Here is a 25040-nt window from a genome sequence, read left to right as displayed (position 1 = left end):
TATCTGGAAAAAAAAAAACAGGACTTAATGCAGAATGAAGTTTCCCACTCACCTATCCAAAGCTGATTTGATCCAACATATTTTTTGTCTGTTTAAGAAGAACTTAATTTACTAGTTAAGTTAATCTACATAGTGCCCAAGAATATACCAAGAAATATAGGACAACAGATACTTGTTTAGGTTTTAAATTTGAAATGGGGCTACAATATTAAAAATGAAATGAAGAAGTGAAGAATTAGGGTATGGAGTAAATATTTAACTTTGTTAAATACCTGCTGCTTTATTTAAATAACAGCAACTTTTCTACCTGTAATAAAGTCTGTCCGAAGCTGCTTCTGCTCCCAGTTGCACAAGCAAATTTCTCTCCCACCAGTCTTGTGGCATGGTGATTTAAGTAAGCCAGAATACGTCGCTTATCAAAAGCTGCGTAGCTTGGGTGTGTGTATGGGATTGTCAGTGGGCATCTCTAGCAGGTGCCAGCTATAGGGTTGTATAACAACCAGGTGCTTCCATTGTTAGTATCCAGCACAGCAAGTCCACTACTGAGGAAAGATACTGAATGGCAGCGTTGGTGGAGAGCTCACCTTTTTCACAATAGCCTTGTAGCTAGCTTGGGGTGTAGGAAATGCTGTTCTCAGCCCTCTTCAGTCTGATAGTTTCTCAGAAGAATCCAGCACCTCTGACTGCATTCCATGCTCCATCTGTGATATCAAAAAAACCCGGATATAAGACTGAAAGGAGTAGATAAAATAAGCAACTAGGTGCCTGACAGATAAAAATACCCTCTTCGCAATAGATGTTATTGGCCGTTTCCTGCTCCCATGACTGCAATTAATTTCACCTCCAATCACTTTAAAATGTAAAATACAGAGGCAGTCCTAGATTTGGGAACTAGGATTCCCCTCTTGGATAAGTATCCATAGCACTGAATACAATTAAAGAGTGCCTACTCTAAAACATATAGAAAGAGAAAAGCCTCTCTGCTTGTGCTGTCTGCTAAATCTCAGTTAACTCTGGTTTGTCCTCACTGCTCTGTCTCTTTATTGTTTATAACACTGAGTTCATTGTTGAGAGTTCAGTCTTATGAGTTCAGGGAAGTTTATGATATGGGGAACTCAGTTCATACACACTTCTACACTGTAAATGAAAACGTGAAAATAATTCTACAGAAAACAACAGAAGGACAGCAAATCCAGCCTACATAATAAGAATAAAAATGATATAGCAACAAGGGAAGACACTCATGGTGTGTTTCCAGTTCCTTAAGAATAAGCTTTCTATTGCTACACTTAAGTTCATAACTAGTCATTTGAATAACCTTCACATAAAGTTATTCCCTCAGCACTCTGTTATCTGTGCTGGACACACTCATCCAGCCTGCCCAAGAGCTAGTTTTTCAAAGACAGCTTTTTAAGTTGATTTAATTGAAATGATTTGTAAAAAGAAACATCAAAGCTGAACACAATTGTTTCCACAATTGTAAGGCATACCCTCCTGGAGGGGTGGGGAGAAACTCAGAGGTATGTGGGAGGTGCTTGTGAGACAGAAATCGTTTTGTAGCAGGTCAGTGGTAAAGATGCTGAACTGAGCAATGTTTTAGGGTCAAGATACATTTGCTATTTAGTCATACATGCAGTCTGTATTCATCTCCCACTGAGGCCGATTTTCAGTGGGGAACAAAATAGTTACAGCAGCATCCTGAAGCCATTTAAATGGGGTTGGCAGGCCAAGAGGTTTTTTGGGGGTTGTCCTTTAAAAGTCCCAAGCTCCTAATGATTATCTGGAGCAAAATATTTTGAAAATACTTGTCTAAATATCAGAACATTTAATTCCTCTAAACAAAAATGTCACCTGACAGTTACTACATTAATTTCTGTTGCATATCTTGTTCTTTTAACAAATGTTCCATCTTTCATCAGTTGTGTTTCTGTTACAGGTTAATACTGGAAACATAGGACATCTCTACAAAATACGCGTAGGACATACAAATGCAGGAAACTCCCCTGCCTGGCACTGTGAAGAGGTAAAAGCAATGAGAAAGAATTTTATCTTTCCACAAGCAGCCACTATGACAGAGGAGTCAAAATATGAGTCAGAAAAAATCACTGGGATAAGTATATTAGCTCCATCAAATGCTTGCAGCTTCCTTTAAGAGATTATTTATGAAGAAGTGGTTTTGTGTGGAATTAAAGGCAGCTTTTGATGGTATGTCTTGGCTGTTTGTTTGCAGTTTAGTGAGAGCTGTACATTATGTTTCTTTAAAAATGTGGGGCTGGGCAGCAAGAAAGACTGCTTAAGTTGGCTGCTGTAGTCTGAGTCTTCCATAGTCTTTGCATGCTACAGAGTCTAGAGTTTGCTGAAACCCAGAAAGTCATTGAACTCAGCCAAGTCCTCAAATCTGTGGCTGACGCTGGATCCTTATGCGCAGCATCATAGCTACATTGCAAATATTTCTAGTTCTGTGTCTCTGAGGAGAAAAAGACAGTAGCAAGTTCTTTTCCCTCCTTATTTAAAAAAGATCTTGATGCAGGTAAAGCAAAGATAGTAAAACAGAGAATCAGCTAGTTTTGTTTCAAGCTTCAGTCATGAAGCATAACATACAGGTTTCTGGACTGGGAATGAAAGGACCTGGCTTTTACCCTTAATACTGGTGATTTACTGTATGTGCCAACGATATGCTACACATGCCTGAAACACTTCCCTCTCTGTGCCAGAGTTTCTTATCCTTCGGTTAAAAGACAGCAGTTTATGAAGGCCTTTAGAAGCTGCTAGTAAAAAAAATTGTTATAATTGTACTTCAGAGTAAATCTAAATCTATCTAAAGCAAAGTGTCCACTGAAGTTAAATATCCACTGATCAATGTTCAAACTCTGTGGCTATTTTGATGCTTTAACTAGTTGATTTCAACTGAGACTGAGACTCAGAAAGAAGTCCAAGTAATTTCTGGGCAGTGTTAACTGAAGTTTAGGCAAGATCCTCTGAGTTCATACCCCTAGCCAATGCAGGTCTGCATCAAAATATTGTGTCACTGGTAGCATCGCTCTGTCTAAGAGGTTTCATGCTAGAATTATAGGGATTGTATCTCTTTCAATTCAGGTTAGGATTGCTTGTTAATAAAGCCTAGGTATTTTTTTTCCAGCTGTGATGTTTATTTTGTGAATGCTGGAGTCAGAATATCATTTAAGATACTTTTTTCTTCCATTCCTTGCCATTTTTCTTTTCATAAATGGCTGTGTGAAAGTAGTGAAAGGGTGGAAAATACCTCATAGCTTTGTCCCATGAGGCAGAGGGACAGGTTATTAGCAATTTCTAAAGTGTATCTGAGTTGAGAAGCTAGAAGAGAACAGTGGGTTTTCTCTTATAGAAAAGCTTCATATGTACTCTTAATCTTGGTATTAGAAGTTTTTGTTGTCATAAAACCTGACTCAACAAATGGACCCTTGCGGGTTTCTTGTACACCATCCTCTGTGCCTGCTGTGTATAAGACACCCATTTAAATTGAGAGATTGAAGAAGTCTGACAAAAACCAAAAAGAGTAAATGCGAAGTTATTATTCTCCTTCTCACTTCCAGCTAGGATATATTAATTGCAATCAACAGTACAATTTTTAAAGAAGGATTCAACACTTCATTGCGTTCCATTGATTAATGGCTTAAAATTTTTAATTGTCTCCTTACAAATCTTGGTCAATCAGGCACAATTTTTAGGGAGTGATTCATCAGCCAGGGTTAGGTCACTCCCACTTTTCAACTTTGGGCAGAAAGTAAAAGAAAAGAAATACACTCCACCAAGCACACTGTACAAGTAACCTAGTGCTTTGTATGGTAGAGACCCAAAGGAGCATAGCCACTTGTTTCTAGACTTTATAGAAGAGAAACAACCTACAGTGGTCTTGTCAGATGCTTGACATCATTGTTCCTTGGGAAACATACTTTTTTCTGGAAGATGTGAAATCAAAAGAGAGTGCTCTATAACTGCAGAGCTTTTCTGGTAGTCAGGTGTGCTAGTCCTCCATCAGTACCCTGTGATTTCTGTGTCTGTACTGAGATGGTATGAGGCCTGAAAATGCCCACAAAGGTGCTGCTTTGCTAATCCAAGCTCCCTTTTCAAGATCCATCAGTAGACGCTGACAGACCAAGATGTGTCAGGTTTTTCAGACGAGTCTCTTTAAAGTTTAGTATTCAAAAGTAAAAGAGAGAAAAATGTTTCCAGTAATTCTGGATTTGTTCAATATTCAAATTAAGGAGATTAGATTCTGCAGAGCACAGAGCAGGAGTGAAACTACAGGTAGAAATGTCTTTGCTTCTCTCTGCTGGCCCAAAGTCTAGTGTGGCTACCAGTATAAATTAGCATAATCAGAGCCATTTTAATATACAGCAGCCTCTGAGTTGCTTACTCAGGAGTACTTTGAAGTACAAAATAACTAGATCTCCTTCGCTTCTTCAACTGGTATGCATATGGTCCCTTTGCTGCTATATGCTAGAAATTGGGATGGAAGAAAATTGTGCGGGGCAGACTGGTGTTGGGGCTAGCACTTTCATGGTTTATTTATGTTGCATGTACAGTAGAGAATCAAAACCTGTTCCTTTAATTCCCTGTCTGGTAAGAAAATAAGTTGAAAGGGTATAACTGCAAGCATTGCCAAGCTTCCCAGTGAGACTTTCCGTGTTTGGTAAGCCATGCCACCTACTGCCAGCCCACGCGGATGTACCAGCTGGAACTACACAACCGTATTTTGTGGGACTGCGCCTGAGCTGATAAACCCCATTTCTTAGCTGCACTAGAGTTACTCAGCCCTGTACTTTCGAATCTGATCGACTGAAAAGTCGGATTGGGGGCAGTTGTATCCAGATGTGCCCCAAACCCATGGGACATGCTGTCATGGATGGCTATAGACTCTTTAGGAAAGACAGGCCAACAAGGAGAGGTGGTGAAGTTGCTCTATATGTGAGGGAGCAACTGGAATGCATTGAGCTTGGCCTGGGGGCAAATGAGGAACGAGTTGAGAGCTTATGGGTTAGAATTAAGGGACAGGCTCATACGGGTGACATTACGGTGGGTGTGTACTACAGGCCACCTGACCAGGAGGAGGAAATTGGTGAGGCCTTCTACAGGCAGCTGCAAGCAGCCTCACAGTCACAGGCCCTGGTTCTCATGGGGGACTTCAACCACCCTGACATCAGCTGGGAAGACCATACAGCTAGGCAGGCACAATCCAGGAGGTTCCTACAGAGCATCGATGATAACTTTCTGATGCAAGTGGTGGAGGAACCAACAAGGAAAGGCGCGCTGCTGGACCTTGTATTAACAAACAAGGAGGGACTGGTAGAGGACGTGAAGGTTGGAGGTAGACTTGACTGCAATGGCCATGAAATGGTCGAGTTCAGGATCCTGCGTGGAGGAAGCAGGGCGATAAGCAAGATCAAAACCTTGAACCTCAGGAGGGCTAACTTTGGCCTCTTCAAGGAGCTACCGGGAGGAATCCCGTGGGCCAGGGCTCTTGAAGGCAGGGGGGTCCAAGATTGCTGGTCGCTGTTTAAACGTCACTTCCTCCATGCTAAGGAGCAGTGCATCCCCCTGAGAAAGAAATCGAGCAAAGGAGGCAGGAGACCTGCATGGTTGAACAAGGAGGTTCTAGCGGAGATCAGGTGGAAGAAAAAGGTCCATGGAATGTGGAAAGAGGGACAGGCCACTTGGGAATAGTACAGGAATGTGGTCAGAGCATGCAGGGATGCGATGATGAAGACCAATGTCACTCCAATGTTCAAAAAGGGCAAGAAGGAGGACCCAGCGAACTACAGGTCGGTCAGCCTCACCTCCATCCCGGGAAAGGTGATGAAGCAGCTTATCCTGGAGGTCATCAACAAGCAAGTGGAGGAAAAGAAACGTATCAGGAGCAGTCAGCATGGATTCACCAAGGGGAAATCATGCCTGACCAATCTGATAGCTTTCTATGATGACTTGACTGGCTGGGTAGATGAAGGGAGAGCCGTGAGTGTTGTCTACCTAGACTTCAGCAAGGCTTTCGACACGGTCTCCCATAACAGCCTCCTAGGGAAGCTGAGGAAGTGTGGGCTGGATGAGTGGTTGGTGAGGTGGGCTGAGAACTGGCTGAATGGCAGAACTCAGAGGGTTGTCATCAGCGGCGCTGAGTCTAGTTGGAGGCCGGTAACTAGTGGTGTGCCTCAGGGGTCAGTACTGGGCCCAGTCTTGTTTAACTTCTTCATCAACGACCTGGATGAAGAGTTAGAATGTACCCTCAGCAAGTTTGCTGATGACACCAAACTGGGAGGAGTGGTAGATACACCAGAAGGCCGTGCTGCCATTCAGTGTGAAAGTTGGGCAGAGAGGAACCTGATGAGGTTCAACAAGGGCAAATGCAGGGTCCTATACCTGGGGAGGAACAACCCCATGCATCAGTACAGGCTTGGGGCAAACCTGCTGGAGAGCAGCTGTGCGGAGAGGGACCTGGGTGTCCTGGTGGGTGACAAGTTGACCATGAGCCAGCAGTGTGCCCTGGTTGCCAAGAAGGCCAGTGGAATCCTAGGGTGCATTAGGAGGAGTATGGCCAGTAGGTCAAGGGAGGTTCTCCTTCCCCTCTGCTCTGCCCTTGTGAGGCCCCATCTGGAGTACTGTGTCCAGTTCTGGGCTCCCCAGTTCAAGAAAGATGAGGAGCTACTGGAGAGAGTCCAGCGGAGGGCTACGAGGATGATGAGGGGACTGGAGCATCTCTCCTGTGAGGAAAGGCTGAGGGAGCTGTGCTTGTTTAGCCTGAAGAAGAGAAGGCTGAGAGGGGACCTTATAAATGCTTACAAATATCTGAAGGGTGGGTGTCAGGAGGATGGGGCCAAGCTCTTTTCAGTAGTGCCCAGCGACAGGACAAGGGGCAAAGGGCACAAACTGAAGCACAGGAAGTTCCATCTGAACATGAGGAAGAACTTCTTCCCTCTGAGGGTGACGGAGCACTGGAACAGGCTGCCCAGGGAGGTTGTGGAGTCTCCTTCTCTGGAGATATTCAAGACTCTCCTGGACAAGTCCTGTGCAGCCTGCTTTAGGTGCCCCTGCTTCGGCAGGGGGGGTGGACTAGATGACCCACAGAGGTCCCTTCCAACCCCTACCATTCTGTGATTCTGTGATTCTGTGATTCTGTGATTCTGTGATTCTGTGATTCTGTTTCGTGATTGTGCCACAGAGCTCTACCTGCACAGATTTGAACAGCATCCCACGCATTTCATGTTCTGTTCCATCTGGACTGAGATCAGTAACTTAAATTGCAATTCTTGGTGCTCTTTAGGTGCAGTTGCTGAACCTTTTCTCAGGGGAGCAGTTTTCTTTCCCTGCACATCGATGGCTGGCCTGGGACCAGGCTGATGGGGCAATATCTATGGAGCTTCCTGTTTTACAGCGGGGTCAGCCAATTCTTCCAGGTAAGCACAATACCACACCAGCTAAGTCAGGCCACAGACTGATGCCGATAGAGATGAGTTCGTTGTGTTTCGTCAGGCCCTCTATTACCTTTTGATTGCTGCAACACTTTTTCTGTGTTATTTTCTTGTGATTACTGGGCATACTCAGGTAAAAAGTTAAGAATCACTCAAAAGAGGATGGGAGAGTCTTCAATGATTAGAATTTCACAGGTCTTTCAAAAAGACTCATTCTTTGGTAATATTTTCAGCATTTGTGTTTGCTTTAAAATAGAGGCAATAGTAAAGACACCTCACATATGTGTAACTACCATGAAGCCATCATATATGAGTCAGATCACAAACTCTGTTTTCAGTAACTGTGGATTATAGCTCCAGGATGACTATTGTAGCTGCTGTTTTAGTTTCTTTCTTGTAAGTGGCTGAGACAGGCTTCCAGAATACTTTTCATTTCTTGGTGTAGAACAGAACTTCCACAATATTTCAGAAGGGTATAAGTGCTTAAAGCTCCATTAACTCACATAAAAATTGTATTCTAAGGTGTGTGATGCCAGACAATACAAAAATTATTGGGTGTTGCTACTGTTGTACTATTTTAATGTCCTGCTTTACCACACCAATCCCTGTCACCCACACTGGATGTTGTTGTTATATGATCTCTCTGTTTCAGCAATGGGCAGCGAATGGAAAGTCTGTGCTTGCTCTTTCCTTCTATCCAAATGGCATCGTTCTTTTCCCATCTAAGGAAAGTACAAGGGCATAACAAGATCCGTGTATCCTAGGAGAGATGTGGGTGAGGGAGCAAGAATGCTAGGGCAGTTTTCCATCCTGTAGGGTATGATGGTAAAGGGGGAAAAGTCATAACAGCACCGGTATTACTTGTGCTGGAGCTTTCCCTAGAGTAAGATCCACCTGAGACAAACACCACGCTGTCCTCTCTTCCCTTCCCCAAAAGATCATACCAGCTTCAAAGGACAAGATTAATGGGATGAAAGGAATTTCCATTCAAAGTTCTTCAAAAACTGTGTAACCCCTTTTTCAGAATGTTTAATACTGTAGCAATGCTTGGTGGTATGCTTATGGTACTTCATGTTCGGTGCAAAACTGAAGTATTGACAGCCATTTGAATGGTAACAGCTGTTGTGGGTGCAGGCTACAGGAAGAGGATATAAATGAAATTGAGGGGCAGAAGTCCAGAAAATGGCCCATGGATGTGGGGAAACATACCATGGTACAGTCACTCTCGTAATAAAGAGCTGGGTGGACTGGAGCTGTATTTATGCCTACCTATGATGACTAAGCACTGAGATTAAGAGCCTGAAAAGAAGAGCACAAAACCAGGTTTGTGTCTGATTAATATGTCTTTAAGAGAAAAAGAATAGCAGGAGAGATTTCCTCCAGTGATGTAGTTAGCAGCTGTAAGTGGCTCATAAAATGGTGTAGAGAGAGGCTGGCCAGCCCTAACCACAGTGATTTTTGTTCTTGAGTGGTTATGATCTTCACACCTTTGAGGGCATGAAAAGCCTCCGAGGCAGTCAGCCTGCTTCCCCATAGGTTTGGTCTCTTTGGTCAGGAGACTTTAATATTATTAATGTAGGGGGACATACAAGCACAGTGATGTAAAAACCAAACACAGACATCCCTCTCCCCCCTTTAAGTAAACGTTAATTAATGATGATTAACATGTTATATTGAATATGCTCCAATCCCCTGCCTGCAGTATCTGTTCTTCCCCAAATGTTCTCTCCCTTAGTATTCTGGGACACCGACCTTACCTACCTTCTTGTTTGTAGGCTCTTCTTTCTGAGCAGGTTGGTCCCTCCTTTCTAAGATTCAGACACAATGAAAGATTTTTATTATCAGGTAATCCTGGTGCATCATAAAGTACAGCAGAGCACTTAAACCATCCTCTCAATCTGCATTTTGTAGTTAACAATTTCTCCCTCAGACAACAGAGGAAGAAAAGAACTGTGCGTATCTGCCAGCCTCAGTATAAGAGGTGTTGTGCTGAAGGCTTTGGAGAAGGCAGTTTCATCTCTTAGTAGTTGAAAGACAGCCTCTGTGTCTTTTTGCCAATATTACATTTCTGCATGAGACAGTGAAAAGAGAGCATAGCTTTTAACTTCAGAGAAGATAGTTTGATAACAGAACAGTGAAGAGGTCTGGATTCAATCTGAGAGAGAGATGATGAGAGGCACTTTAAAACCAATTTCTGAATAAAAAGAGGCTGAAACACTTTCTGATTTAACAGCCTTTTTTATTCAAAGGAAAAATGCCTGAATTAAACTGTTAAGAAGTATTACATACAGACTTTTTGGCTGTAATGCTTGAGGGACTGAACACCATTCGTTTGACATTTTGTCCTCAACCATCCTACTTTTGTCCTCTTCCGCTCATGTTTTATGGCGTAATCTTTAACTAAATGATGATGAACTACTTGCTGGGAATAAATCAGAGTTACACAGTGTTTGGTGGCTAGTGGATCTTTGCTTTTCTTCTTGCAGAAAATAGGAAGTAGATGGTTAATGAAGGAAGGAATTGTAGGAGTAGAGAGGATTGTTGTGTTCTTAGACACGGGATTGCTGGTCTGGAGAAATTAATTCTCTGCCTCTGCCATGGTCTTTTTATGCTGTACCTGTTCATGTGAGTGCTGTAAAGAAAAATTTGGGGAAGTAAATAGATCAGGTGGTGACACGGTAAATGATGTGGGTAACATACAGTATTAATTAACAGTTCCTAAATGAAAACATTTTGAATATTGAGACAGGTGTACTCTGAGAAAAAATAGTACATGACTATGCTTCTAACTAAAGACTGTCAGAAGCTTCTGTGCCTTAAATGTGGCTGGCTTTTGTCCAAATAATAATACCTGATCTGGAAAAAGATATGTATTTTACCTCCTTGTGCCATCTGTTATAGTTCGTAGGCACAGGGGAAATAATTAAATTTTGTAAAGAATCTTAAACCTTAGACTTTTAATTTCAGAATTACGTGTTTACAAATGTAATCTTCTACACTTAGAGACAAAAATAGATGTGAAGAATACAGTTCCTTCTCTTAGTCTCTGTTCTCCACATTTTTCCGTATCTAAAGGAAAGAATCATAGAATATCTCAAGTTGAAAGGAACCCATAAGCATCATCAAGTCCAACTCCCTGCTCCTCGTGGGACTGCCTAAAACTAAACCATATGGCTAAAGCATCGTCCAGATGCTCCTTGACCTCTGAGAGGCTTGGTGCCATGACAGCTTCCCTGGGGATCTTGTTCCAGTGACCAACCAGCCTCTTAGTGCAGAACCTTTTCCAGTCTGAACTTCCCCTGCGCAGCTTCATTCCGTTAAGAGAGTCACTGTTTCCTAAGATAAAAGCTGTAGGCATTATAGATACTCATAAATACTTATTATAAAGCTGGGATGATCCCTAGGCTTATGAGAGGTAAAGAGATATGTAAAAAATAGAATTTTTAAGTTAGCTATTTTAAGCCTTTATGCTGGATTTATTAATAGCATATGTGTGCGGTACAACACTTCAGTAGAGTAACTCAAAATGAGTTAGCTCTGATGCTAGAAGCAAACTAGCACTAGCATTTTGTGTGGGCACATTAAAATTACCTGTGCAGAGTGCTTACTGTTTTAGTTAGATTCTTACCATTATCCAAATTTAATTCTTTAAAGACAGTTTGTATAGTAACCTGCACAAAAATGCCATGTAAATAAAGGCGAGGTAATCATAAAAAAATTTAGCATCAAGGGAAAAATAGTAAACACTGAACGGTCACCTAGCACAATTGCAGATATGGAATGATCGTGAATATATGTTCATTGGTTATTAAAATAAGGTGTTTGTTCAATCAGATGAATGAGATGTGGGAGCAACCTCCTTTAGAGGATTACAGTCAAGTTTCATAACATATTTCAAGTGGAAACCAATAATTGAATGATGATAATGTTGATGTTGTTCTGGACCCAGTTGTCCAGAAACTCTTTTCTACTTGCAGTACAGAGAAGCACAAGGACATCTACATCTGGAAGAAAATCTTGTGTGCCAGAAAACAGGGCTTTCTCTCCCCCCTTCATTTTCTCTGTACCTCACTTGGTCTAACAAAATATTGTTAACGTATGTTGGCATAAAAATTGCCTTTCCCATGTTTCTACTGAAGATTGTAATTCCATCTTAATTCTGAATTTTATGGGGTTCCTACATCTGCATTTTAATGACCACAGTTTTCTATTTGTACATATTTTTATGTATCATAGTCTTTATTCCAGTTTCATAGGGTTTTGACTCAAATCTAATTTTATTTGCATTATCCATTTCTATTAAATAACCAATAATTCAAATTTTTGAATTTAAGTTCTAGATTTTTTGTCCCAAATTTACAGCCTTTAAAGACTTTCCCTATGGAGTATAATAGAGGAAGTCTATACTGTCCTATTGCATGAATCAGCAAAATAACAAAACAAAGCAGCTTCCTGAGTTCTGAGGTCCCAGAAAACTAGAACTATGGAGCTAGATTTTTGCTTGTTTGGTTAACCAGTGCATTCAAAAGTTAATGGCTCCTGTTGCTTGTTATAGTTTTGATCTCACCACTTACGGTGAGCTTAATCTTGGATTTATGTTATTTACTTTTCAGCTTTATCAGGATTTCAGATGATGCTGTATGACAGAGACATACTAATGTGCATTTAAAGTTCAGTTCTGTTTGCAGTCCCCATAGTGACAGTCTGGGATAAAAAGGGTAAAGGTAACACCAAAGAAAGTTTATACATTATTTTACTTAACGTTGAATGGGATTTTTAAGCTTTTATACTCTAACTGTCCTTGACACTGATATATTTGGACTCTACAGGCACATTCACGGCTAGATGTTATTGTAACTATAATAGTGTTTGTGACATGAAAGGTTGTCATCTTTTATTGTCAGTGACTGTCTATGAAGTGCATGTGACAACAGGAGAACTGTGGAATGCTGGAACTGAGGCTGATGTCTATATTTCTGTCCATGGAGAAAGAGGTGACACAGGATCAAGACAGCTGCTCAGATCACAGAAACCCAAGAAATTTTTAAAAGGACAAGTAAGTGAATGAAAGTGCATTTTCTGATATGTTTGGGTGGCTTTTCTCTCTCAGGTGGGTGGTTATCCCAGGCAAGGTGCAATTAGAAAACAGATTACTGCATTCCAGTGTTTCCTCAAAATTCCATAATTAAGCCAAAAAATCTTTCTAAAGGTGTACTAGTGCTTTTGGAAGACAGAATTTTCATTTGTAAAATAGGTAAGCTATGTAATTTTGTTTTTAAGCCTTCTAAAAATTTGATTTGGTAAGCAAAGAGAAAATTAAACTTCACATTTTATACCTGCATTTCTAATGTTGAAATCTGTTGTAATTTGTAATTGTTTAGCCAATTAAGATTTCAGCAGGATTCTCTTTTCTGACTCTGATCTCATCCATTTGAATGGAACTACTTCCATTAGCAAAGTGATCAGGCTGGCTTACTTCTGTTATTTCAGGAAACCTGTCCTTCTCGGTTTGTTCTCACCTTATGATTAGCTGATATTTCAAAGGATGATCTTGACAGAATAGTTTGATGGGTTTATGGGTCTTCCGGATTCCACAGCTGAAGAATGCTCTGCTTTTTAGATTTTACTGAAAATTTGTTGATTGATTGCAGACTGACATCTTCACTGTTGAAGCTGTGCACCTTGGACATTTGTACAAAATTGTTATAGGACACAATGGGCTTGGATCAGGTCAGAAATCTCTCTATATAATTGATGAATGCTGCCTGCAAAGTTATTAACCTTTTCTTTGAAATAAAATATGCATTTCTAAAACTGAATGTATGAAAACATTTTAGAAGTGAAAGACAAAGACTTCTCAGGAAACTGTTGAAGTGATACAGTTACCTTATTGTGTCATCACAGATTTCAAATATTTTGTGTTCATTTTCCCTATGATCTCAATTGTTATGTTAAGGACACCATCTGGTATCTGTTCTGTCATTTTTGACTAATCCCTGTGGAAAAACTGTGAAGAGGGGGAGTGTCTGTCTGATAAGACATTGAATATGTCTTGTGTAATCTGTGTTATAGATAAAATGGGCTATTATAATTTTAGGTTGAATAACATTTGCACCATAAAGATGCAGTTGGAAATTTTGGCTACACTATCTTGTCGTTAGACACCCAATTAATGGTGACAGTCAAATTTCTTGCAGTCACAAGACTTATCTTCCACACTCTTGAGCCTAAATATTGTAAAACATAGTAACTTGCCCTGAACCATGAGAAGATGCTATCTAATCTTGTTGATATTTTGATTGGCAAAACAAATCTCATACAATAACTACGTTAAATGAGGGAGGAGGTGCAGCACTCAAGGCCGTGACAGCCAGGGAGGAGACTTACCTAGAGCAGGTACTGTATTATCTCCAGCCATCAGGGCAGCCGTGACTCTAGCAACCTGCCAGTGGAGCTGCAGATTTTGCAGTTCCAGTAGAAGACAGAAACCCACAGGACGTCAGACTTTATTAAATCTGACTCTCATGAACTAACTTTTTTTTGTTGTTTTTAATTTATTTTAAGGAAACGGCTGGTTTCTGGACAAAGTTGTAATCAAGGATCCTGTAAGAGACTTGGATTATACTTTTCTTTGTCACAGGTTGGTGGTGTTTCACTTGGGTTAGATTTTCAATATGTTTGTAATTACTCATAGTTTTTCTTCAGAAGTGTCCTGTCAAGGAAACTATGTGTTTCCTAAAAAGTGAGCTGAAATGATTTGATTCTTTTTACAGTTCTCTGGGTTGTACCTGCCCCAAATCTCTGGTGCGTTTGAGCTCATGAAAAAGCAATAAAAATGTCTGCCTGGGAATTTTCTGTTCTTGCATCTTCTGAACTGTTCAAGACATGATTTTTTTGACACTTTTCCGGTATCCAACACCTTCAATCTGACACCAGCAGGTCCGTCCACTCTTCCATGTCATGCGACGCAAGGCTTTGCAGTAGAGTGTGTTGCTGTCTCTCTAGCAGACTGATCCTACTTTACTGCAGTTAGAATGAAGATTAGCTTGGGGTTCAGTGAGCTCAGCATCAGACTTTAAGATCTTGTGAAAAGGATATCACAAACGCAGCTACCTGACCACATCTCTTTTTCTCATTTGCCTTGCAGCCTATCACTGAGCTGCAATGTAATTTGAAGCAATCCTAACTTCCCTGCCTTTCCCCCTGCAGATGCTGCTGCTCTGAATCTTCTGTTCTATAGCTCATTTCTAATTTTATCTATGCCTGATGAATTCTCAGCACCTTATGGAAAAATTATAATTGATAAAGATCAGTGCAATGATTTGGAATGGTGAAGTTCAGTCACGTATTGAATCTAGCTGCACCTTGCTAGTGGCACCTCAATTCTATTTCCTCCTCTCAGTTCTCTGAGTGAATAAATAACTGCCTGAGACAGCTCGGAGTGAGCGATGTGCACACTGAAACTGATTTATGTGTGAGTAAGGGCTTTCTGCCTATCAGATACAACACCTCATCTTTGCCTGACCTAATTTTGATTCTGTATTCTAGGTGAGATGAACTGCTATGAAGAGACCTATAATGCTAGCTTCATACATAATTTAGGGAGAGTTCAAATCCATTCCAGGCAGAAAAATACAGGGTATGCGCTAGTTATTGTTAGAGCCCGACGCCGTGCTTGCTGATCTTACTCCCACAGTGCGTGAATCCTTTTGACTCAAATGGAGTTAGAGTTAACTTATGTAAGGAGTTTTGAAGCAGGTACAATGGCACTGTAAAAGTATAGTTCAGACATGGTAAAATTGTTGCCTGTGTTGGATTTGCCTCACTGCATAGGGATTTTCAGGGCATGGAACAATTTGCATTCTTCTGTAGCCTTCTTGCAGACAGAAAGAGCAAACATCATGACCGCTACACCTTTTGTTATTGATCTAGGATCAATATGAGTTCTCTGATTTGTAATAATTGGCTTAGGCCCTTGTACCTCAGTCCAGGAAAGCATTTACTTAGAAGTTTCATCAAGAACAAACAAACAAAACCATTTTTTGCCAAAGTCAACCTCTTTCCACTAAAGCTGGGTTTTTGTATTGCCATTCATCAGCCTTGAGGCTTTCATAAATGCAACAGGAAGCACCAGTATGCAAGTGCCTTGTATACAGTATTGTGGGAGCTGCCAGTCAGGGTTATATTACTGAAATGGGTTCTGGTTTTCAGGTGGTTGGACCAGGGGCAGGATGATGGCAGTATTGCTAGAGAACTGACTGTGACAGATGCCAGCACGTTTCCAGGAAGTAAGTGACAATTGGTGGGGAGGAGACCCAGCCTCACTGCAATTGTGTCAAATGGAATGAGGATGCTCTGTAAATTAATTACATGGTTTTTGTCTGTACAGGACAAGAGCTGGAACTCAAGAGAGAGGAAACTGTGAGAACATACCTTTTTATTTTTATTTAAACCACTCAAATTATGCTTTGATTGAAATCAAGCTAGTTGTTCTCATGTATGTCAAATTCCTGTGTATCATCTTCTCACACGTCTTTTCTGCTTGTTGTCTACACAACTAGTGGACTGCCGAAAAGTGGAAATTTCAGGAAGGCAACACACTTCAGTTTTACAACAGGTTCACCCAAGGCTTCATTTGTCTCAGTCCAGATAGCAGAGTTGATGCTCTTGGTGACAAGAAAAACAAATATGGTAAAGTATTTTTTGTGTGGATGTATGTATAAAAGATATGAGAAAGGAGGTCTTCATGGTTCGCTGTCATCTCATATAGTGGTTCCTGTAACGAATAGGAGTAGGCAGTTATAATAAACATTTTCCTTAAAATATTTACATGTATTAATGACTATAAGAACTCAGAAATTGTATGCTTGATTTACATATAAAGCACACAAAAAAAATCTTATATAGTATCTTTTTACTGGCTTTGGCTAATTACCTAGAAACTTCTTGTCATCTATACTTTAATGCTCCCATGGAACTGCCATGGCAAGGACAGCTACAGTCTTTTGTAAGTAGGTCCATCTAAGCTAACAAGTTCAAATTTCCAGGTATAGTTCATTAATAGGGGGTGTGTGTGTGTGTGTGTGTGTGTGTGTGTGTGTGTATATAAACACATATATAAATTTTAATTTGGTTCCATCCTTGTCATTGGTTTTAATGGCACTCTTCCAGTTCCTCCTCTTTATCCTCCTCTTACTGTGTTACTAACACTTAACTACAACACATATCATATTAGGCACACACATTTCTGTTATCTTTTTAGTGATGGAGCTGCTCAGCCTTTCCGACACTTTCCTAGGGACCTTACACACATCTTTTTCGAAGTGATGGAACAGAATCTTTGAGGACGTACCAAAGAGTACATGGAGAGCAGCGCAAGAAATACTCCTTAGCATAGCCTACAAAGGCACCTTAGAAAAGCTGCACCAGAAAACTCAGATGTATGACATGGGAGATCAGTAATATTACAAACATTGGCAATAGATGTTACTCTTGTTTTACTAAAGCTCTGCCTATAGTTAGCAGTTTTGGTCCTTGAGTTCAAAGTGTTTGGTGACTCAAACACTGATTAACTCAAATCTCCTGTCTACAGCTTTAGGATTTGCAAGTGTCTTAAACGCCTGAAAGCAGCTGCACAGCATGGTAGTGTCCTTCCTCCAAGGAGATCCATTTAGGATCACGTACTGTGAATTACTTGGTGACAGACCAAACTACTTCCTTGCAGGAATATGGTCTCTAATCTGCATTGATGCAGTAAGCACATCTTTGCTGCTTTTTAATGCTGTGTCTTCAATTGATGGATAGTATCTGATTTGATTTAGACAAATCAGAACATTTAGAAACCAGAGTTCATAAGCTTTTAACACGGAGAATTTAAGTTCACACTGCAGACTGTTTCCCAGTTTTCATCTGGATGCACTTTCCTTTCTATCAGTTAGTGCATTTCTAATGGTATTTTTCCGACATAAACATGACATATTTATTGCATTCTGATTAATGATGGCAAATTTTATCAGATGATGATTTCGTCTAGGTTTTTTAAATTTTCTCAGGAAGCTTTATCTCTATCTGAAAGGAGAGACTGATTGTGACAGTTGTGTGTCCTCCCTAGCTTGTCCCAAGGACTAGAAGCCCCATCTGTATTTTATGATTTGTGGCATCATCCTGATGGGTACAATGATCCTTGGCTCTATAATTGTTATGGGCTCAAAGACACCCTGAAAATCTTTTGTTATGGACACCACAGGAGTCCTCCAGAGACAGCTGCACCTTACAAATCAGCAACATCATGTACTGGTACAACAGTTGTCTAAAAAATCAGCTATTGCTGCTGGGAACAAGAAAAATGGCACTTCTTTATTTTTCATCAGTATTTGGTAGCTGTAAGAGGTAATTGTTTGTAAAATTGGCTACATTTAATATTTTAGAAGCCATGAGCTATGCTGCAAGATTTACTTTACAAATCCTAGTATGGATGCAGAGAAAATGAACTCTCTTCTTCTGCTGGAGAGCTTTGTGTTCCCTACATGATCTGTTATTTATCATGTAAATTCGTTGCTACAGCCCAGTTCATTACACTGGAGTCCTCAGCTCCTTTTTATGGATTTTTTTTTAAACATATATGCTGATGAAAAGAAATTTGTTCCTTATCATTAGCTCTCAGGGTTTTTCTTCTCAAGGCAGTGAAGTAGATGGTAGTCTTGAGATGGATTCATTGATCAGAGAGGTCAAACTGTTGAGTTAAACACTTGATTCATTCTTTTCCCTTGAAAATGATAAATCATCGATTGTAATTAAATGCAAATAGGAATTAATATACTCTCATACTTCTGACATTTTCTTCATTTAACTTAGGTCTTTTTGATGTAAATGTCAAACGGAGAAATATATGTGTATTCAGAAGTCATCAGATGCCACGCCTTGCTCTAGCTCTTGTCAATGGTCGTGTAATTGGAAAGGTAGGAAATGCTGTTACTGATTTCTGCTTCATAATTACATTTCATTGTCTGATTAAAAATAATGCCGTATTTAATCTAATAATTGTGCTTCCAGTCAGGTAAAGAGCTAAGAACTGCAGAACTGAACCCAGGAAATTGTCCATGAATAGGCAAATTTAGACATAGGACTTCATCTGTTTTCTCACAGTTCACATTTTACTCGTTGGTAGGATGTTTTAATAGACTAAACGATTTGATGCAGGAATACCAGGACATGCCAAGCTGTAATTAATATCTGCTTGCCACATGTTGACAAGGTACCTGGAATGCCCTCATATTGTGATGACACACCTGAGGGACAGGAAGCCATCCAGAGGGACCTGGACAAGTTGAAGAAGTAGGCCTGTGTGAACCTCATGAGGTTCAACAAGGCCAAGTTCAAGGTTGGTTCAACAAGGCGAAGTGCAACCCCCACATGGGTTGGGGCAACCCCCAGTATCAATACAGGCTGGGGGATGAAGGGATTGAGGGAAGCCCTGAGGAGAAGGACTTGGGGGTACTGGTGGATGAAAAGCTGGACATGAGCCGACAATGTGCGCTTGCAGCCCGGAAGGCCAACCGTATCCTGGGCTGCATCAAGAGAAGCATGGCCAGAAGGTGGAGGGAGGTGATTCTGCCACTCTGCTCTGGTGAGAGCCCACCTGGAGTCCTGCATCCAGCTCTGGATCCCTCAGCACAGGAAAGACACGGACCTGTGAAGTGGATCCAGAGGAGGGCCACCAAAATGGTCAGAGGGCTGGAGTACCTCTCCTATGAGGAAAGGCTGAGAGAGTTGGGGCTGTTCAGCCTGGAGAAGGGAAGGCTGCGGGGAGACCTTATTGTGGCCCTTCAGTACCTGAAAGGGGGCCTGCAAGAAAGATGGGGACAGGCTTCTCAGCAGGGGCTGTTGCAATAGGACAAGGGGTAGTGGTTTGAAACTAAGGGAGGGTAGCTTTAGACTAGATACAAGGAAGAAATTTTTTACCATGCGAGTGGTGAAACACTGGAACAGATTGCCCAGAGAGGTAGTGGAGTCCCGATCCCTGGAAACATTCAAGGCCAGGTTGGATGGGGCTCTGAGCAACCTGATGTAGTTGAAGATGTCCCTGCTGACTGCAGGGGGGTTGGGCTAGATGACCTGTAAATGTCCCCTCCAATTCAAACCATTCTATGATTCTATGATTTCCTCTTTTTGGGTAAGGAAAAATTCTAAGGATTTTTTTTTTTAAATGCCGATTTTTCTTTGGCGTCTTTTTCTAAGTAACATGCCTGCCATAAGCCAACTAATATATTCCAGATTTGTTTTCATCCATTTTGATTTGTTTCATCCCATCTTCAAGTTCTTATTCTTGCCTTTCTTTCTCAGCACTTGCAGTATACAAGTAGGCAAATGGATTTGTAGAAATCAGTTCTTTCTGATGAAACTCTTCTAGTGATGAGGAAAGAAGCTGTTTCCCTTTCACATTTTTGAGTTCTTCCCCTTCTATATCCAGTGAATAATTTCATAGTCAAAGCTGGTCTCATTCCTCTTTTACATGATGTTCATTGGCATGAGTGGGAATAGAGTACTACTCAGTAGAATTAGATTCTCAGCAGGGATAGAGACAGACTGCCAGGCAAATTGTCAGACCTCCTTGCAGGACTTCCTAGTGTTCATGTTCATTAGTGTAGTTTTGATATACAGAACCCATTGCAGTGTGTCACATTGCAGTATATCTTACTATAGAGAGGTTATTAACTGGGTACTTAAATTTGAACTTTTTCTTTTCTGCTTTGCTACTGACATGCTTTACGCATTTGAGCAACAATACAGAAAATCTAGATCTCAGTTTTCCTGTCTTTAATTGCACAAGATTTTCCTTTTCTCAGGGAACGTGAAAAATGTTCTCATTTAAAACTTTTGAAGTCCCTGGAATAAAGATAGATAAATGTAAAACAAAATGGCAATATAAAAATTGAACTTGACTGAACAATGCATACTTAGTTATACTTTGAGGACATGCTGGCTTCCTTCTTTCACAACCACTTCTAAAATCTGTGCAATTTTTCCTTTACGAGTATATTGAATCCGATAGGCCTTTTTTTGAGTATGAAGATTTTTCTTCAGAAGGCAGCGCCTTAGAAATGAAACTGTTCCATAAAAATACTGATTCTTAAAAATGCTAAAAAAGTTAGATTATGAAAACCAGAATTATTTTAAGTTATTGGGCTGATTATTAGCATTTTACATTTATTAAAATCCTAGTTTTATTTAAATATGAGAATGATTATAGAGTTGATAAAATATATAAATGTATCTTTTATACAACGGGATCACACAGTCTGCAGACCTGAACAGACAAGCATGGATAGTGTGTTGCAGTACACTTTAATGTAAAACTTCTGACTCCTTCAGTGTTTTCTGTGAGAAGAGTGTAAGTACATGAAGAGAAAGACTGAGGCAAATGAAGGAGGGTTGGTGGCAGAGAGTTGCTGTAGTTCATTTCCTGTCTATGTCCATTTTGTATTCCATCCCTCTTTGCCTCATTTGTAGGCTGAGACTCTAACTCTCTCTCTGATTGAGGCACCCAGGGGTCTTTCATGTTATCCTCAGATCTGTGTCCTATTAAGATGAACTGTTTCTGTGCTTTGAAATTCCAGAGCCCACAATTTTAGGACTTCAGTATCAGGATTGCAAATCTGAAAAATATAAAGACATTTTCTTACTAGACTGGTAATATTGTAGAAACTTGAATAATACAGAAACTACATTGTAATACTCTCATTTCGAAACTGTATTTTAATACTTTCTGTTCTGGATTTTGCCATATCAAGTAGTTAAGATAATTTATTATATTATTATATTATTATATTTGTTTATTATTATTTGTTAGAGCAAGAACAAGACTTGCTGTGAGCTCTGTGTTCACCTTCAACCAAATGGTTGTGCCATTCTGGAGTCGGCCACGAGCCCAGGTCACACTGTTACATTCAATCTTCAGGGCAAAGCACCTGATGAAGCAACAGGATATGCTGGACTTTCCAAAGAATTTGTTGTGCATGTCAAGGTAAGGCGGACAGAGCGAAATTAAGAAGACTCTTCTCACATTTACTGTTACAAAGCAGATTGTATCTCATCAAATGTCAGAGGACTGCAAGCCAAAAGAGCGATCCTTTTCCACCAGGTGTAGTTAAGCTGCAGCTTAAGAGGTAGGAGGCACTTGGGAAGTTCTCCTTTACTGCTCTTCTGGGGCGGGCAATGCCGATACTGCAGCCGATACATGCAAACAGGGTGGGCCGTTACGCAGCAAATATGCATCTCTAAAGTTAGTAAACCTTCGAAAAGTAGGAAGGTAGATACATGCAGGAGAGCTGCATGGGAAATGACTTGGTCTGAGAAGTGAACAAGTTCCTCAGCTTGCTGCGCTCCTTGTGCTCTGGGTGTTGTGCTGCGCTGCTGAGCAACAAAAAGCAGGGAAGCTGCAGAGTAGGGAAGGATTTCCACTATCCAGGTTAGTGTCTGCACAGAAAGCAGCAAATAGTCAAAGGCTGGAGGTATACTTGAATTACTTATGACTTACTCATTTACATTTGATACATGGAGATGCATTAGTAAGTGCCTAAAATAAATCAGTAAGAATAGTATAAATGTCAAAGTTTAATATGGACAAAAGCTGTGCTATTCATGAAGGACTTCTTGTCTCTGGTCTGAAGGGTGTGTTTCACCATGGTGCAATCATTCTGCTCAATACAAGTCTCTGCCAGGCTCTGTGCATTAGACCTGACGGGAGCTGCAGTGGAGCAGGTCAGCAGCAGCAGGAATCCTACTGGAAGGTGCATAAAATTGGCTCTGGAGTCTGCATGTTTGAAAGTGTGAGAAACCCAAGAATGTATCTGAAGATCAAAGATGACCACTGTAATGGAACAGTAAGCATTTCTTGTTTGTATTTCCCTCTACAGATAGAGTACATTGTCAGTGATAGCAGAGAATATTTTTTTAATTTCTTCAATAAAAATAGGATAAAATATTGTTGAGATTTAGATTTTTTCAGATCTTTTTCTTCATTTTCCCCAGGAAAGATACAAAAATATATAGCAAGAGAAGCAGTCATGCCTATTTGGCACTTGATTGTAAAGATCTGTTTATATTTTGAAACTATTGAGAATGTAGATGTAGTTAGAATGTGTTTGTTGCTGGATAGCTGGTGACTCTCTGTCAAGATTCTGTTGTGCTAGTTTGACTTTTACTAAACAACCACAGTTATACTGGTGTGAGTATGGAAGATGTTGAAGTGATGTTGGCATCCTAGTTTTTACAAATAATTTTGTTTCATCTGAAATGAAGAACCTGATGTATTTTTTCTTCATCAGGCAACCACGTAGAATGTATTCTTGAAATATCTCATCAGTAGCCTATATATTTAGTAATAAATCTAGGCTTGAGGGATGGCTGAAATAATCTGATTTTTGGACCTATAATGTTCTCCACCTGCCAGGAGTTTAACTATTGCAGATTTAAATTTGAGAGCAAAAAAGAGAATGAGACAACAGTATTTGCTCATTAGACTTACTGTTTACTGATCCTATGTCTGCTTGCTGATATGAACTGATATAATTGTTTTGAGTATGGCAGAGTACAAACACGCTCAGGAGTTTAAAGTGGTATTGAGTCTAAATAAATTTATGATGAAACCCACTAATGAATAATTAAGATGTAAGTGGGAAACTCCTTTAAATATATCCTAGACTTTGCCTAAGTCCTAACAGAACTCAGAATGCTTTCACATGCTGTCTTTCACTTATTCAAATTATGTGATTGGTCTTTCTGTTCACAAGGGAATAAGCAAGGTCAAGATATGTATATGTTTGTCTGTGTGTGTGTGTAATAATGTAGGACATTATGAAGCACCTAAAGTTAATCTGAAATGTCATTAGAAGTTAGTAATATTCAAGTCTTGAGAAACATCTAACTTGCCTAGCTACATCAATTCAATTGTTGAATTCAAATTTCTGTTTTCAATTTGCTAGGGCACAGGTGATGAATATTGCCACTTTAAAATTACGAAGAGTTTGGAAACTGGATCTGTAAGTCTAGAATCAGTGCGAAATAAAGGGATATATGTTGGTCTCCTGCCAGATGGCCAGACTAAGCCAGTCATCAACACTGGAGAGAGAAACATTTTTTTCTACCCCCAGGTCATCAAATGTATGTAATTTGATAATATTCTACAGTTTGCTTTAGTGGTTAGTGTTTCTGAATAACAAATTCAAAGCAAAAGTGTAAAAGCTAGATTGACACAATTTCCTTTGTTGGATTTCAGTAAGTTTAAAAATGAAAATTTTTTTGTGCTAGCATGTAATTTCTCCTATGTAGCTAGTTATTTTTTCTTTCTTTTTATAACAATAAATGATGCAGAATAATCTATTTTTTTTACTGAAAAAATAAACTTTTGAGCAGAAGAAGCAAAACAGGCAACAGGTTACAGATGGAGTTGACTTCCTGGGTCTATTCCGCCTTCTGGCCACAGATTATCGGAGCCTAGGAGAAGTCATCCTGCTGTCAGCTATATCACAGTCTTTCCTGATTTAATAGGGAAAATAGAAGACTTTAGAGAGGGCCTGCTTGACTGTATTCAGTTACTTTTTTAATGGTGTGAAAGACATCGTGCCTCCCCTACTAGTATATTGATTATGTGATTCTTCTGTCCTATAGTCAGATTTGAGAGCTATTGCAGTCAGAAAGCTCCCTCACTGCAGAGCTGACCTGTTCTAGTCAACTAGCCAGGACTGTGCTCTCAGCACACTCAAGATCACCAACATTGGATTGTCTGCTTGTCTCTTCTCCTTCAGGAGAATGAAGTTTTTATTTTTGCGAACAATTGATTACCAAACATAGCCAGCTGATTTAGACTGTAACTGCAGAAAACAGTGGAATTACAGTACTTATATTCTTATCTGCTGGACATAGTCACAGCGATCAAGTAATGAAACATCTCATGAAAAATGCTAAACAGGCCATCGGTTCAAAATTGAGAATTTGGTCAGTTTTTGCCAGACACAAGCAGATCAGGGTCATCTTGAATGCTTTGACCAGCAAAGGGAAAGTATCAAAACATACAACCACTCTTCTTATTAATTGTTCTATATATATTGCGACTGAGACATACAGAAGCGTTACAGACGTCAGTAGGCATCCCTGCTGTTCAGTCCCTGCTTGCCACAAGGTGACCAGAATATTTCTGTCACTGTGCCCTTGTAGAAATGAAGAAAGCATTTCCTTTGTTACTTTTTAGATTTGGGTTTTCAGTGGAAATTCTCAACAAAGCAGGGCTTACTGATGCCATTAAAATAAAGTTAAATGCTACTTCATTACAGGCTTGAGTTCTCCCGAATCCTTGTTTTTCAGTAAAAGGAAGATTAAAAGAGCTAATATTTTCTATGAGAGCAACCAAGATTGTCTGTTTACCACTTCATATGATCAGAAATGGCTTCTAGCAGTTTTCATTTTAGCATTCCCACTCTTAAAAAAAGGGTGTGGAGAAGCTTATCTGGGGGAAACTGCATTTTAACAAGCCATTTTATTCACGCGTCAGTGTTAAATTGTTACTTAGATTTTCAAAGCAGTAAAAGAATTTTTATTGGT

The 25040-nt window shown here is 40.1% G+C and overlaps 1 protein-coding gene across 1 annotated transcript in view; it reads left to right on the top strand.

Annotated features, from left to right (window-relative positions):
• RP1 (RP1 axonemal microtubule associated) overlaps positions 1 to 25040 on the top strand; it is a 196656-nt gene that overhangs the window by 18027 nt on the left and 153589 nt on the right. The window contains exons 4-15 of the mRNA XM_075415269.1: positions 1937 to 2023; positions 7295 to 7427; positions 12347 to 12498; positions 13094 to 13172; positions 14007 to 14082; positions 15654 to 15730; positions 15832 to 15863; positions 16004 to 16133; positions 18297 to 18400; positions 21292 to 21465; positions 22112 to 22324; positions 23426 to 23603. Of these exons, the coding sequence (XP_075271384.1) occupies positions 1937 to 2023; positions 7295 to 7427; positions 12347 to 12498; positions 13094 to 13172; positions 14007 to 14082; positions 15654 to 15730; positions 15832 to 15863; positions 16004 to 16133; positions 18297 to 18400; positions 21292 to 21465; positions 22112 to 22324; positions 23426 to 23603 (1435 nt within the window). The remainder of the gene's footprint in view (positions 1 to 1936; positions 2024 to 7294; positions 7428 to 12346; positions 12499 to 13093; positions 13173 to 14006; positions 14083 to 15653; positions 15731 to 15831; positions 15864 to 16003; positions 16134 to 18296; positions 18401 to 21291; positions 21466 to 22111; positions 22325 to 23425; positions 23604 to 25040) is intronic.

The sequence above is a fragment of the Opisthocomus hoazin genome, chromosome 3 (assembly GCF_030867145.1).
Source record: "Opisthocomus hoazin isolate bOpiHoa1 chromosome 3, bOpiHoa1.hap1, whole genome shotgun sequence".
NCBI classification, from domain to species: Eukaryota; Metazoa; Chordata; class Aves; order Opisthocomiformes; family Opisthocomidae; genus Opisthocomus; species Opisthocomus hoazin.
Note: the sequence above shows the minus strand (reverse complement) of the source record. Positions and strands in the feature narration are given on the sequence as shown.